This window comes from Pongo abelii, chromosome X, assembly GCF_028885655.2.
Source record: "Pongo abelii isolate AG06213 chromosome X, NHGRI_mPonAbe1-v2.0_pri, whole genome shotgun sequence".
In the NCBI taxonomy this organism is placed as follows: Eukaryota; Metazoa; Chordata; class Mammalia; order Primates; family Hominidae; genus Pongo; species Pongo abelii.
Window position 1 is genome coordinate 18,330,822 of NC_072008.2, and position 16,244 is coordinate 18,347,065.

A 16,244-nucleotide genomic window follows, 5' to 3' on the forward strand; every position below is an offset into this window, starting at 1 on the left:
CCAATGAATCACAGGACACGCTGCTGAGGAGCAAGAGTAGTGAGGGTTTCTGGGTTCCTCAGCTGGAGCCGCAGCTCCTGGGGTGGGGGTAGGGGTTCGATAAGTGAGGCTACGCAACTGTAACCCAGTCTTCCAAGGGCATCCCACCGGGGCAGCTGGGCCATCTGAAGGCAGAGGGCCAAGAGCAGGTACATCCAGGAGGCGGCCTCTGGCCCCCAGTGGTAAAAGAGCAGCCGGAGTTGCCAACCAGGTGTACAGCCTCAGATGGGATGAGATATCTCAGGGCATGGGCATTTTCTAGCACTCTTGCATCACTGATGATACAATAAATAACAAAGGCTCTGAGTACAGATACAGCTCATCGACTGAACTTCTTACAGCCCCTCCTGGGGTCTCATTGAAGACCCCTGTAAGAAATCAGCCCTTGGCTCTTAGACATCTGTTTAGCAGTAGAATCTGGGCAGGTTTTAAAACTCAAGTATTTGGACATGGAAAGCCACAAGCTTACTAGAGTGGCTCTGTTTCAGTTCCAACAAATACACACTTTAATGTAATGCAGTTAATGATAAATAAAATCACATCTGAGGCTTTGAATGAATCGTTGCGATTAACTTTATTAATATTTTAAAATATGAAAACTGTAAAACATAGTATTTATGTAAACACCTGAGGACTGTTCAAGTGGGTACAGCATCTTCATACAAACAACTTGAAAGAAGACCAAGTTTAAGTAAGAATCTTATGACATATAAGGAATAACATAGATGAAGCTATTCTTTAAATAGTTGCATTCATGTCTGAAGTACATTTGGTTTTCTAAAAAGAAAATGTACATTCTTGCCCCTGGTGAATATTTTATTGGCATTTACAACAAATGGCTAATACTTTTATAACTGATTCTCATAGCTTATAAACATTATATCAAAGTTACACAAAGTAATAACAATAAACATATAGCACCATTTCCTCTTCAAAGTTCTAACTTATAAAATAAAGCCCCAAACATGGCTGGGCATGGTGGCTCACGCCTGTAATCCCAGCATTTTGCAAGGCCAAGGTGGGCGGATCACCTGAGGTCGGGAGTTTGAGACCAGCCTGACCAACACGGAGAAACCCCATCTCTACAAAATTAGCTGGGCATGGTGGTGCATTCCTGTAATCGCTGAGGCAGGAGAACTGCTTGAACCAGGGAGGCGAGGTTGCAGTGAGCCGAGATCGAGCTATTGCACTCCAGCCTGGGCAACAAGAGTGAAACTCCATCTCAAAAAAATAAAAATAAAATAAAGCCCCAAACAATAAGTCAGAACTAATATATCTTTCAAAGTGTAGCAGAATAAATGGCTCAGAACTAAGCAAATTAATTAGAAACATTGCATAGGACAGAGAACTTCCCTGTATGGAAACCAATCTACAGATTGTTTCATATCCCCTGAAGAGTAAGCTGAGAGGTACTGGTGATAGCAAACGATGGACATATATTTTTTACGAAATCAAAACATCTAACTATATACATAGTTCATCGTTACCTCTGTGGCAGTGCAAAGTGCCAGATTAAATTCAAGAAAAAAAAGATTTACTTGTGTGTAAACCTACAGGTATAAAACAATATATAAATATGGTAAAGTACCATATGAGGAATAAACACATACAATATATATCTTCAAAAACTTTGGACACAGGTATCTTCATATAGAGATGTAAGAAAAGAATGCCTAGTTAAATGTCCAAGCTTAGTGAAAATACGGAAAGTTTTAAAATAATAAGTATTTCACTGAAAAAATTTAATCCGACTCCATCCAAACAACCCTCGTAGTATAAATATCTCCTGCATAAAATGACAATTCTATCCTATAATTTAAAAAATTTATCAAAAACTGGTAAGAACACTTTATGAAAGCTTATAAGCTTGCTTTTTTCCTTTAAATATGATCAAATACAACATACAGAGAAATAATAAAAGGAAAATAATTTATATGGCTATTCCCTTTCTAGATATACTGATAGAACATGAACAGAACACCACAGAGTATCACACAAAATATGTGAGAAGAGATGATATCTACAGGTGCACCTTTAAATTCTCTGGTGAGGAAAAATTCTCATGGATTTAATTATAGAAGCTGTCAATCCCTGATATTTTCCTCTTTGGGATTTAGCTGTTTTGGTTCTAGATACAAAGGTTAACCAAAATCAAAGGTTTTTCTCTGTTAACTACATTAAGTATATTTGTAAACTGTACAATGAAAATTTAAAAAGACATAAAGAACTGCCAATTTGAATATGCCAATACTAACATGTTAAATGCTTTTTAAAGAAGTAGACTGGGGGAGTGGGGGAGTGGCGGCTGTGCCTCCCGAAGCTGGTTGGTGACCCCAGGAAAAAAAAAAAGTTGACTGAACTGTTACTACAGTTCTGCAATTCTGATAAAATATTTTTATGGGAACTGTCTACAAAACAAAAACTGCTAAGAGAAATACTTTTAAATTAAAATGTTAACAGTACACCTGAGAATTATGTCCAATCTAAACTTACACATTTTTTTCAATTGTATTTTCCTTCTTTAAGTTTTTCAATGTAGTAACACAACTTTAATGCTGGCCCCAGCTTCAGCCCCATATACTTCATCATCACATCACTCTTGAGTAGGAACAGAGCCTTCCCATCAATTTCCTACAGAGAGAAGGAAATCATAATCATTAATAATGCTTTCATATCAAGTTATTTATACATAAGAACATGTAAAATAGAGCAGCTGTATACTCCGGATATATATTCTCTGAATATGCTTTATTTCCTGAAAACTATTAAAAATATAATTTATACAGTGAAGCATCATTTGATAATTTATGAATTTAGTTCAAACTTTAAGAAAAAGAAAATTTAACCTTGTATCTTCAAAAAATGTCCCAAGTATCAAACAATCTGACTTTAAATACTGTGTGTTAAATAAAATACTAAATATATCTATGACAAAAGGTCAAAAATTATTAATGGTAGAAATGAATTTCAGATGATCAATAACTTTCTGAGAAGGGCCAGGAAGATGTCAATATCAATGCAAACTGTAAATGTGCTATACAGTGTTGTCATTATGTTGAAAGCTAATCAGTTAGTTGTCTGAAGCTGGTTAGATGCTAAAACTACTGATTTTCTTGCGATAGTGAAAAGGGTACCTCAGATAATAGATCACTCATTTGATTTGTTAGAAAACACTGAAAATATTACTTAATAGTCACAAGGCATCCTCCTAAAATTCTTTATTACCTTAATCAATTTATGTCATGGAAGCATATTATTTGGTATTTGTGAGTTCCTGTTTAAAAGGATGTACTTAATCTTATAAAGTTGCTGGATTCACTGGAGGAAGGCCACCGTGTAATAGCTTGTGGTCAACCCCTCCTACTCATGGTTCTGGCACTGAGCTGGGAGCAGGTCGGGGAGGATTCTTGTATCTGATATTACAAAAGGGAGGTACACCTGAGAGTTGCAATGCTGAATCATCGTATCTTGAGAAGTTGAAGCAGTTTGTATTTTAGGCACCTGGATACTCACTTAAAGAACAGACCATTAATCTACCATTTAAGGAACTAACCTTGGGAAAAATAACCTCTCTCACATATGGAAAAATCAGTTGATAGGGTTCCCCCACCATCCACACAGCATCCAAATGAAGGGCCTGCACAGAGGTCATTCAAAGGCATTACGGCAGGAAAACCGGATCAAAAGATACATTACATGTTGCCTGAAGAGGTCGGCGAGGGGGCCTGATATCTGAGGATCTGTATGTTTCATAAACTGTATCACTTCATCCACAGACCAGGTTGAAGGGTCCTTAGAGAAGCCTTGTTTCAGGACACTGGGATCAGGTACAGCTATATAACTTGGAGCTTCAATGGGGGGGAAAAAAGACAAATCATACTTGACCTGATCATTATCCTGAAAGAAGAGATGTTAGGTAGGGAATAATGGTCTCATTTCTGGAACCTTTTGTTAAGTTCCCCAACAAGGTCTCAAGACTCCAACTGTGAAAACTTATACAAAAATGATGTGAGGATGGCTACATAAGAGCATCCCATCTGACCTCCCCCAAACAACAAAAGCAGGTTCAGACGTTACCTTAAAGCTTCAAAGATCACAAAACAGACTAAGCAATCCAAGCCTCTTTGGACACAGACAAATACAGCAAAAGATCTGTTACTCGGGTAAAATTAGGTTAATCTAATCTAACCTATGACTTCTCTCTTAAGTCTTTCAAGGAATTTCAATCTCTGTCTGTCTAGACTAGGTATATTTTACTAGCTAAATCCAATGGAAATTCCCCAAATATACAGTTAGTTTTTTGTTTGTTTTGTTTTGTTGGTGTTGTTTTGGTTTTTTTGAGACAGGGTCTCGCTCTGTTACCCAGGCTGGAGTGCAGTGGCACAATCATGGCTCACTGCAGCGTTGACCTCCCGGGCTCAAGTGATCCTCCCACCTTGCCTCCCAAGTAGCTGGGACTACTGACACATGCCGCCACTCGCAGCTTAATCTTTACATTTTTTGTAGAGACAGGATTTATCCATGTTGCCCAGGCCGGTCTCAAACTCCTGGACTCAAGCAATCTGCCCACCTCAGGCCCCCAAAGTGCTGGAATTACAGGCATGAGCCACCACACCTGGCTAAATTTAGTTTTCTAATTGCTTAAAGGCGTTCACTTTAATCAAAGAATTTCAATAATTCCATTATTTTTGATAAACAAATTAGTCCTTTTACCAAATCTCTCTGATGTATCCAATAAGAATATTTTTAGCATCACTTTACTCTTTAGATTCCTGTCTCTCATGGCTTAAATGCTTACCTGAATTTTGAAGAAGACAAGATTATTTTCTGCTAAGTAGGTCAGAAATAACTTTAACATTTAATTTAATTCCTTTATCATGTTTAATTGCATAGTAATAGATATTTTGGTCGAAGGTTTATACATTAAAAAAATACATAACTGAGACATGAAACAATTTAAGTGCTCATATCTCAAATGGTCTTAGCTGTGGTCTTTACTAAGTTGTGATGAAATCTGTGTCCTGACAAGTATTCATTTACTCAACCAGAGCCCTTAACTCCCTAAAGTTAGTGTGGATAACTGAAGTGAATTTTGTACTTAGCTAGGAAGATTTGTTTCTCTAACCAAGGACTGTCAACACAAATTTGATGTTTTTTTGTGTGTGAATTAGCCAAAGGAGTACCCTTTCTTTCCTATCCTCTGGGCTATGGCCATTTTAGAAGCATTTTAAGTATATTTACCTAGGGGAAGGATAAAGAAAAACAGAAAATAAAAGAACTTATAGTGGTTAATTTTTTGTGTGTAGCTCTGAATTTTATTTCTTTTCAACATCACAACGATGATGTGAAATAAAAACTCTATACTAAAATAGATTCTCACCTCCACTCAGAGAAAAAAATGTTGGTCACATCTACAGAGAAATTCTGCTAGGCTGTATCAACCCAAGTAAAAATGATGATGGTGTAGACCATGCTGTGCCTAAGTTAGCATTCTGACAATTTAGACAGAAACACCATCTCCTTTAAATTAACACAGACACAACATAACATGAAAAAAATCACTGGCAAAGCTAATCATATCCCTAACGTACATTTTTGTGGAATTTCTGGTTTCTCTCATCATAATCTGGTACATTTATGTTTTGAATAACATGTAACTAGTTTTACAGTTTACTGCAGATAAACTATATGTAAAAAGATATGATTTGGGGTATAAAATTTTATATTAAAAATAAAACCATAAGATTTTCTATTTTTAGTCTATCATGAAAATATAATTTAATTGGGCCTACATCTTCAAAACAATCAGAGAAGTTCGCAAGCATTACATTACTGTTATTCAAATAATTACATGAAACAAACTAATCATGTGAAAAATAATCAAAGTCCAGTCATGCTTTTCTCCTGAACGGCTCTGTCTTATATACACTGGCATATCAATAAATATTTCTAGAATAAATATAATGAAAGTATGAAAGTGATCTGATCCCCCCCCCCAACATCATTGGATTTCTTTCCTATAATAAAGATCAGCAGTATTTTTCATTCAAATAATGGGACAAGGCAGGACAGGAAATTGTGTGAGCATCACTGGCTGTCAGGAGTGGAATTAGCTCTAGGTAACAGTTCAAATGCCTTAAAAATAATAGTAATGACACCTCTAGACAGTTTCTAATGGAAATGCGTATCTATTCTTGGGAGGTGCAAGCAGTACAGAAGTTAAGAGTACAACCCTGGAGTCAGAGTGTTTGAGCTCAAAGACTGGCCCAGCCACTTTCTAGCTGAGGAACCTTAGCCAAATGACTTCAAATTTCTTACCTGAAAATGCTTACCAGCACCTACATTTCAAGGAATTGTTGTAACAATATAATGTAGGAGGCCATATGAAATATTATATGCCTGGCATACATCAGATAGTGATGAAGATGATGATTATTTCTATTACCAGTAAGTAAATTACTAGAAAGCAATGTTATTACTATTAGTCTCTACATTGCTAAGAAGACCAGAAGCTAGCCGTCTGACGCCCCAATACCAGCTACCTTAGTGTTTGACATAGATTTCAAAGTGAGATATTCACCATTAGAAGTAACCTTAAACTGAGAAAGCCTATCGCCAAAAGGTCATACTTTGTGAAAATACTTTAAAATGCAGGGTATACTAGCCATTATTGAGTAAGCATCTATTGTTAGACTCTGCAAGCTATGTCACTCTAAAGGCAGAGACAATCTCCAGAGGGGATGGGGCTGACAACATTAAATGTGTCATGGTATGTGCACAGTGTGGTTGCCCATAGATAACACCCATGATCAAAGGCAAGGGTTCCCACTTCCTTCACTCCTCAACCTCGCCTGCATGCCTACCTGGAGAAAAAGGACAAAACACTTATTCCCACCCTCACTCTCCTGCACCCTTAATCCTTCAAAGGTACAGGGTATTAGCCCTCTTTGCACATGGAAGGCTGTTTTGGCTCCTTTCTTTCTTTCTTCTTTCTTTTTGAGATGGAGTTTCACTCTTGTTGCCTAGGCTGGAATGCAATGGCGCGATCTCGGCTCACTGCAACCTCTGCCTCCCGGGTTCAAGTGATTCTCCTGCCTCAGGCACCCAAGTAGCTGGGATTACAGGCATGCATCACCATGCCCAGCTAATTTTGTATTTTTAGTAGAGACAGGGTTTCTCCACGTTGGTCAGGCTGGTCTCAAACTCCCGACCTCGGGTGATCTGCCTGCCTCGGCCTCCCAAAGTGCTAGGATTATAGGTGTGAGCCACCCTGCGCCTGGCCTGTTCTGGCTCTTTCTAAATGGCAACAGGATGTTGCCCTATTTATACATGTCATGTCTTCCTGGTGGGTCTGAGGAAGGATGTGGAGAATGAGGAAATGGTGTGGCTGTGGTAACAAGATGCCAGCCCGAATCCAGGAGTCAACACAAGCTGAGGCCAGGAAGGTCTCAAGAGAGACTAAGAAAAGTGTACAACAGAAAGGAGAGGGACTGTCTTTCCAGGCCTCAGAGTCATGAGAGGTTTGTGAGTCCAGACGGTACCCAAGGAAATGATAAATTACAACTGTTCAAGCACTACTAATCTGAGAAGTCTCTATCAGAGACATGGTTGGTGATCCAGATCCCTAGAGACAGTTCTGTGCTGTCAAGAGGATTGGCGGATCCATAATGGTCTGACCTGACAGTGATGTGAAAGGGAGGACTTAGCCTCCCAAATTTTAGCACTTTCTCCAATGTGATACTCTCAGGGGATGCTGTTAGGTGTGAAAATCTCAAGGCAAAAGACAAACACATTGAGAGTCACTATTTTTGAACATACCTTCACTTTTCCTCTGCATTTGGAATTTAACTTCATGGGGACTGCTCTTGGGGGATATGTCCCCAACTAGTGGTGAACTTGTGGTGCCTGGCACACTTCGAGAAAAATCCTGGGAGACTGAAGTATGAATATACATAGGATTTCTACAGGCAGGATTCAAATAATTTCCCGAATTTAGTGATGAGCTCTTAGAATCTTCTGAAAGATTTTCCTCTTTGGGAATGGCACTTCCCCCAGCAAACAATGGTTCTCCTACAGGGAAAAAGACAAAGGAGGCTATCTTCAATAGACTTACAATTCAAATACTACTAAAAGGTTAAAAATCTCATCCCTAGCAACAGTTCACTTAACTTGTGCTATACTGAACCACAATACTCTAACACAAAGTTCATGGCTATCCCCTCCTTGGTATGGATGCATGCACCGATTGATTGAGATAAAGTTTTGCTCTTGTTGCCCAGGCTGGGGTACAGTGGTGCAATCTTGGTTCACTGCAACCTCCGCCTCCTGGGTTCAAGCAATTCTCCTACCTCAGCCTCCCGAGTAGCTGGGAGTACAGATGCCTGCCACCACGCCCGGCTAATCTTTTGGGTTTTTTTTAGTAGAGACAGGGTTTCATCATGTTGGCCAGGCTGGTCTCGAACTCCTGACCTCAGATGATCCACCCGACTTGACCTTTCTTGGCATTTATATTAATGGGCATTGTCCTACAGTCCAAAGTGATTCCATATCACCTATATTTTTCATAGTAACTTACTATCATTTGCCAGTCTTGCCACCAAGACTATAAACACCTCACTGAAGCATTTGTTTTTAGAAATGCAGTTCTTCATTACTATTTGTTATAATATGATCATACAGTTGGTTTCTAACATTTGTTTACTACTTGGGCAGTTAACACATTCTCTGGAGAAAGGCAGTAGGTTTTTCTATTCTTCTTTCTGCCAGTTTTTAGCAATACAAAAGTGAAGGAAAAAGGTTATTACAATTTTTTTTTTAAATCTATGGAGAAATGACAGCCGTCCACTTCTGAAGGGAATGAAGGGTTCAACAAAGCTGTCCAAGTAGCAGCCTAACTGCCAAACTTATTTGGGCAAATTTACGTCCCTACCTCCAATACTACCACCCCAAGAGTATACACAAGTGGTAGCAGAGAAACATTTCTTCCCAGTCCTGGGAGGTGTAAATGCTATTTACCTTCAGACGCATACTCCTTTGTTTTGGGGACCTTAGGAGAGAGAGGAACAACATACGGTACAGTTTGCTGAGGAGATCGTTTGGTGCTTTGCCTTTCTGTTACATCTTCTTTTGCTGTTTTCAAAGAAAAAACTGTTGTCTGTTATAACGAACTAATATACTCAAGCATTTTCATATCATCAGCATGAAACACTTCTGTTTCTACATCATTTGCCTACAATACCTTCATTGAGAACTTCTCAATTATTTGATGTTCATGAATAACGTGTCTATTTCATCCTATTTTATATTTTCACTGAAATAATATTCAAGAGTTAAAAGCATTTCCAGAAGGAGTATATCTAGGCTTCTTTATTCTGGGGTTATCAGATCTCTCTAAATATCTCACAAGGCAGTGAGGCAACCCATTAAAATGTGTCTAAAATGGCCTGGGAAAATTGTTCCCATGAGCCAGAGGAGTTAAAACTTCAGAGAAATTAAATGATATAATATAATGAACATCCATTTTGTTAAGTAACAATCCTGGCCTAGAGCTACCCTTAAAACAAGTCTACTGCTTACTTATCATTCAACCAAATGCACCTCTACCTAAAGGACCACTCTGTAAAGCATGATCCTGAAAGTAAAGACAGCTTTAATTATCAGTTATACCCTAAGTATCAACAAATATCCGGATTTAACCTCCAACTAAAAGGACAAATAAGGTATAAGACAAATCTAAAAAGTCTGATAGTAGACCTCAAAAGAGAAGAAAGATTGCAATGAGTATCAAAGTCAAACTTCATCTGGTTCAAAATTTCGGCTGAGGGCCAGGCATGCTTCTCAAAATCTTATGATGAGCAACCTTTAGCTCAATCTAGTTACTCAGCGAATCCCAATGAGTCCAGTAGAGCTCTTACCACTTTAGTTTTATTTTTAATAATGGACTGTAAAACCAACAGGCAAAACATATCTCATATTTCTACAATTAAGACATTAAATTCTAAGGAAAGAAATAATTGGCTTTTCACACCCATTTAATAATATGGAAAATTCGAGTTCTAAAATATAGTTTTCTATAGATGTTTATTTACCTCAGAATCTCGGCAAGATTAGAAAAAGTCTTTATCATTTATTTGTAATGTACTCATGCTTTATGAAAAGTTTATCAAGCTGGGTATGGTCTACTATCTGGGGCTGAAACAAATATAAAATTGACTCGACTTCTGCTTCTGGGTATTGTTGTAAGCTAAGGGAGGAAAGTGTTCCTACAGAGATAACTAGGAAAAGCCAGGTAATTTACAAAGTATTTTTTAAATCATCAGAGAAGCACTTCCAGGATGACTGATCAAAGACCTCCAAAAATCTACTCCTTCATAAAAACAATGAAAACACTGGCAAAAACTATAAAAACTATCTTTTTCAAAACTCTGGAAATTAAAGACTTGCCACAATCCAAAGTGTTTAAGAAAAATGGATGGATCTCAGGAAAAAACAGCAAATTCTGTGGCATTTTAACTTGCCCTAATATAATCCCTCTCACCCCATTTTCACAGTAGTCTTGAAAACCAACACTTCACAACTACAGCAGGTGTGAAAAACAGCCATGCAATAATCGCTGGAGGGGGCACAATGGGTTTGGAGCTCTCCAAAAGCCCCATGCCCAGAGAACTATCACTATTAGACCAGTTTTGAAGCTCACTGAAAAGCTCCTTTTCAGGGTTTGTCTTTTTTTGACCTAAATTAGAGCTTGTTCTGTGTGAACAACCCCATCTCCAGGGCATCTGACGGGGGAAAATGGTGGCAACTGTTTAACTTTGCAGCTGCCTGAGACAGTATTACCAGTCAGGGCTAACAACAGGCTGGCCAAAAAGCTTAAAAGGAAAAACTGGGTATAAGATGTCCCCTAGGAGACTTTGAAAAACACAAACATATTCCTGGGAATCTAGACGGTTCACATGCATGTGCACAGATGTATACATGCATGCACAGGAAAGACATGAGAACACCCTAATCTTTCATCTCTGGCTGACCTTGAGGCTCTGCACAAGGTCGACTTACAAGCTGCCTCTTGGAGCACTGAAGTTATGTCCCAACACACACAGAAAATCCCTTGGCCAAGGCTGGGAGATACGCTGGTTCCAGGCATTTAAGGAAATTTCTACCCAATCATTAGTTAACCACATTAAGCTAACCAAGCAGACTTCAGTGGCCACTCTTAACAAAGAAATATAGACTTTACAGAATTAGTCGAGGAAAAGTCACTAAACAGCACCAGCAACAACAAACCCTAGGGAGAAGGGAATCTGATTTCCAGAGTTGCCATTATATGATTTTTAAATGTCCAGTTTTCAACAAAAAAAATGAGACATGCAAAGAAACAATATGGTCCATACAAAGGAAAAAAAAATCAGTCAACAAAAACTGTCCCTAAGGAAGCCCAGACATTGGACTTACTAGACAAATACTTTATTTTGGGACACAGTCTCACTCTGTTGCTCATGCTGGAGTGCAATGGCATGATCTCAGCTCACTGCAACCTCTGCCTCCCAGGTTCAAATGATTCTTGTGCCTCAGCCTCCCAAGTAGCTGGGATTATATTATAGGCACATGCCACCACGCCTGGCTAATTTTTTTTTTTTTTTTGAGATGGAGGCTGGCTCTGTCACCCAGGCTGGAGTGCAGTGGTGCGATCTCGGCTCACTGCAAGCTCCGCCTCCTGGGTTCAAGCCATGCTCCTGCCTTAGCCTCCAGAGTAGCTGGGACTACAGGTGCCCGCCACCACACCTGGCAATTTTTTTTGTATTTTTAGTAGAGACGGGGTTTCACTGTGTTAGCCAGGATGGTCTCGATCTCCTGACCCTGTGATCCACACGCCTCGGCTTCCCAAAGTGCTGAGATTACAGGTGTGAGCCACTGTACCCGACCTAGACAAATACTTTAAATCAACTATTATAAATATATTCAAGGACCTAAAAAATGAAAATCATGTCTAAAGAACTAAAAAAAAGGCCAGTGTATTAGTCTGTTCTCACACTAATAAAGACATACTGGAGACTGGGTAATTTATAAAGAAAAAGAGGTTTAATAGACTCACAGTTCCACATGGCTGGGGAGGACTCACAATCATGGCAGAAGGCAAAGGAGGAGCAAAGGCACGTCTCACATGGCAGCAGGCAGAAGTGCAGAGCAAAGGGAGGAAAGCCCCTTCTAAAACCATCAGATCTCATGAGAACTCACTCACTATCACAAGAACAGCATGAGGGTAACTGCCCCCATGATTCAATTACCTCCTACTGGGTCCCTCCCATGACCTGTGGGGATTATGGGAACTATAATTCAAGATGAGATTTGGGTGGGGACACAGCCAAACCATGCCACCTCATCTCTACTAAAAATACAAAAATTAGCCAAGTGTGGGGGCACACACCTGTAGTCCTGGCACTCTGGAGGCTGAGGTGGGAGGATTGCTTGAAACTGGTGGCAGAGGTTGCGGTGAGCCAAAATCACACCACTGCACTCCAGCCTGGGTAACAAAGCAAGACTCCGTCGTAAAAAAAAAAAAAAAAAAAAAAGTAGGAAGTGAGAAGACAACCCCAAAGAATGGGATAAAATACATGCAAAGCATATACCTCATACAGGACTTGTATCCAGAATATACAAAGAACTCTTATGATTCAACAATAAAAAGACAATGAAACCAATTAAAAATGGACGAAGGATTCGAACAGACATTTCTCTGAAGATACACAAATGGCCAAAAAGCACAAGAAAAGATGCTCATCATTAACTACTGGAAAAATGCAAATCACACCATAATGAGATACCATTTCGCACCTGCTAGAATGGGTATAATGAAAAAGATGGACAATAACAAGTGTTTAAAAGGAGAAATTGAAACCTTCATTCACTGCTGATGAAAATGTAAAATGGTATAACCTCTTTGGAAAAGTCTGTCAGGTCCTCATCAAGTTAAACAGAGTTAACCATATGACCCAACAATTCCACTCCTAGGTTTGTACCTGAGAGAACATGTGTCCACACAAAAACTTATATACAAATGTTCATTGCAGCAGCATTCCTAATAGCCAAAAAGTAGAAACAATCCAGAAGTACATCAATTGATGAATGGATAAACATAATACAGCCATACAATAGAATATTATTCAGCCACAAAAAGGAATGAAGCACTGATACATGCTACCACATGGGTGAACCTTGAAAACATAGGGTGGGCACAGGGGCTCACACCTGTAATCCCAGCATTTTGGAAGGCCAAGATGGGCGGATCACTTGGGGTCAGGAATTCGAGACCAGCCTGGATGACATGGTGAAACCACGTCTCTACTAAAAATACAAAAATTAGCTGGGTGTGGTGGTGTGCACCTGTAGTCCCAGCTACTCAGGAGGCTGAGGCAGGAGAATCACTTGAACCCAGGAGGCAGAGGTTGTGGCGAGCCAAGATCATACCACTGCACTCCAGCCTAGGCAACAGAGCGAGACTCCGTCTCAAAAAAACAAAACAAACAAACAACAAAACACATTATGCTAAGTGAAAGAAGCCACACACAAAGGCTGCATATTATATGATTCTATTAATATGAAATGTCTAGAATAGGAAAATCTATAAAGACAGAAAGTCAATGAATGGTTTCCAGCGGTGAGGGGGAAAAGAGATTGAGGGATGATAGTTAATAGGTATGGGATTTCTTTTGGGGGTGATGAAGATAGTGGTGATGACTGCACAACTCTGTGAATACACTTAAAAAATATTGAATTGTATACTTTTAAAAGGGTGAAATTATGGTATGTAAATTATAGCTCAATAAAGTTATTACAAGAAAAGCATCCTCAAGGTATAGCAGTCATAGGAACTAATAAAATCAAATTCCAGAGGGGAAGAACCATTCTAGTCTAAACTGAAGATTTCGTCATATTTTTTCCCTGTAGGAATCTGCTGATTCTTGGCACTACAGTGAAAACAGAACTTGACACAGGCAGAGGGCTATACCTAGACAAAAATAAATCAAAAAAGATTTAGCAGCTTCACACAGCTGGAGTGACAAATCAGAAACTCAAACTCATAGCTGGTTGGGATATTTGCCAAGTTCTGGAGCTACACAGGAAGCTGGGGAGTTAGGCTGAAAACTCTTAAAAGGCACGCTGAAATCTCTCACAGTCTTATGATGCTTAAGAAATAAAGACCCACCAGGGGGTCTTTATTTTATTGTGTGTTTGTGGCAAGCACACAAGCCACCTAAACACAGGTGCAAAGTTGTGATAATACATGAGGAAGAAGGCTAAAGAGCTGAGCAGCAAACCTCTGAAGGAGAGAAGTACAATTCCCCATAGTCTTTCAAGGCTAAGGAGCTAGGTAATTCCCAGGTTGTCAATCAAAAGCGTGGGAAAGTAACACCTGAAGAATAGCAAGGAATCAGGAGATAGACTGAGTCTTACTAAAACTGCTATTCAGTCCCAACCCAGCTCAATCACTGAATGGAATGAGCCCTCCTTCTTTCTGCTTAAAAAAGAGGAAACTTTTTAAGGTAGAAATCTGGAGCTTCTGCAGATCTTTTATATACAATGTCCCACATACAAAAAAATAGTGGTAAACATGCAAAGAAGAAAGACCATATAACCAACTATTGAGAGAAAAACTACTGGTGTCAGTAGACAAAGACTATAACGCAATTTTGATGAATATGTTCAAGAAAACAGGAAAAATGGACAGAAAAGATCAAAGAATAAAAAATTTCACCTGAGAATTATAATCTATTTTAAAAAGCAGAGAGCTGATAGGAAAGTAAATTGAGGCAACCACTTTGAAAAACTGTTTGGCAGTATCTACTAAAGCTTAATCTATGCATTTCCTGTGACCTAGCAATTGATAGATACAGGAACAGAAAGATGTGTATAGAATGTTCATGATAACACTATTTATAAGAGTACAAAACATAACACTATTTATAAGGGCACAAAACAGAAAGCACTCAAATGGATACATACCATGGTAGCATATTTATACAACAGAATATTATACAGCAATGAGAATGAACGATCTAACTATATGCAACGATACAGATGAAACTTACAAACATAATGATAGGCCAAAAAAGCTAGGCACGAGAGTAAATGCTGTATAATTCCATTTCTATAAAGTTCAAAAATAGGCAAAAGTAATATATGGTACTAGAAGTCAGGACAGTAGGTATCCTTGTGCGAAGTGAGGGGTAGTAGTGGATGAAAGGGGGTTTGACACATTAGCGGTGCTTCTAGGGTACTAGTAATAGCTACTTTTCCAACCAGGGACTGATTATACAGGCATGAAAATTAATCAAGCTACATTCCATGTATAATTTTTTCTATGTATACTATAATTCAGTAAAATGTCTTTAAAATTACTGCTAAAATATGCAAACACTAGATTTGTCAGAATCAAAGTCTCCTAAGAAGAGCACTCTATCTTAAACTATTTTTGAGTCACTTATTTTAAAAAATGTAAGAGAAATGGGATACTAGACGTGAAACTTAGTAATAACCTCATAACATTTATATGTAACTTCTTTAACTACAAGCTGACTTAAGAAAAACATAAGAGTTCCAACTCAAAGCCATTTTCAAATGGCTAAATTAAGCTTTCTGTGAGAGAAAATTAATAACCCCTAAAATAAGGTAAAATATGTGGATTATTCAGTGTATTTTTTCAAATAGTTACCTATTCTGATTATTTGATTAATCTGAAAATTCAAACATTCTGTGTTCAATTTAAAGAAGAATTAGATTTTCTTTAAAATCTTTCAAAAAATGGGGTTTTGTAAATTACTGGCATTCTTAATGCTCTGTGTAAGAAATCAGGAAATTGGGCCTGGCATAGTGGCTCAGGCCTGTAATCCCAGCACTTTGGGAGGCCAAGGTGGAAGGATCACTTGAGGCCAGGAGTTTGAGACCAGCCTGGTCAACAAGGTGAAACTCCATGTCTACTAAAAATACAAAAATTAGCCAGGCGTGGTGGCAGGCACCTGCAATCCCAGCTATTCGGGAGGCTGAGACAAGAGAATCGCTTGAACCCAGGAGGTGGAGGTTGCAGCGAGCCAAGATGGTGTCACTGCACTCCAACCTGGGTGACAGAGTGAGACTCTGTCTCCAAAAAAAAAGAAAAGAAATCGGGAAATTGTACTCTCAACATCTCCAACTCGTATTTTCCCAAAATT

The 16,244-nt window shown here is 38.8% G+C and overlaps 1 protein-coding gene across 4 annotated transcripts in view; it reads right to left on the reverse strand.

Annotated features, from left to right (window-relative positions):
• Positions 1-595: 595 nt before the first annotated feature.
• Positions 596-16,244, reverse strand: part of SCML2 (Scm polycomb group protein like 2) — a 117,250-nt gene continuing 101,601 nt past the window's right edge. For 2 of the 4 annotated variants that reach the window (XM_024241124.3, XM_054544369.2), the window contains 4 exons: positions 9,055-9,168; positions 7,858-8,109; positions 3,736-3,887; positions 596-2,670 (listed from right to left, as the gene is read on the reverse strand). In XM_024241124.3, the coding sequence (XP_024096892.1) occupies positions 2,542-2,670; positions 3,736-3,887; positions 7,858-8,109; positions 9,055-9,168 (647 nt within the window). In that variant the 3' untranslated portion in view covers positions 596-2,541. The remainder of the gene's footprint in view (positions 2,671-3,735; positions 3,888-7,857; positions 8,110-9,054; positions 9,169-16,244) is intronic. The other 2 variants (XM_024241127.2, XM_054544368.2) reach the window with 2 other exon arrangements.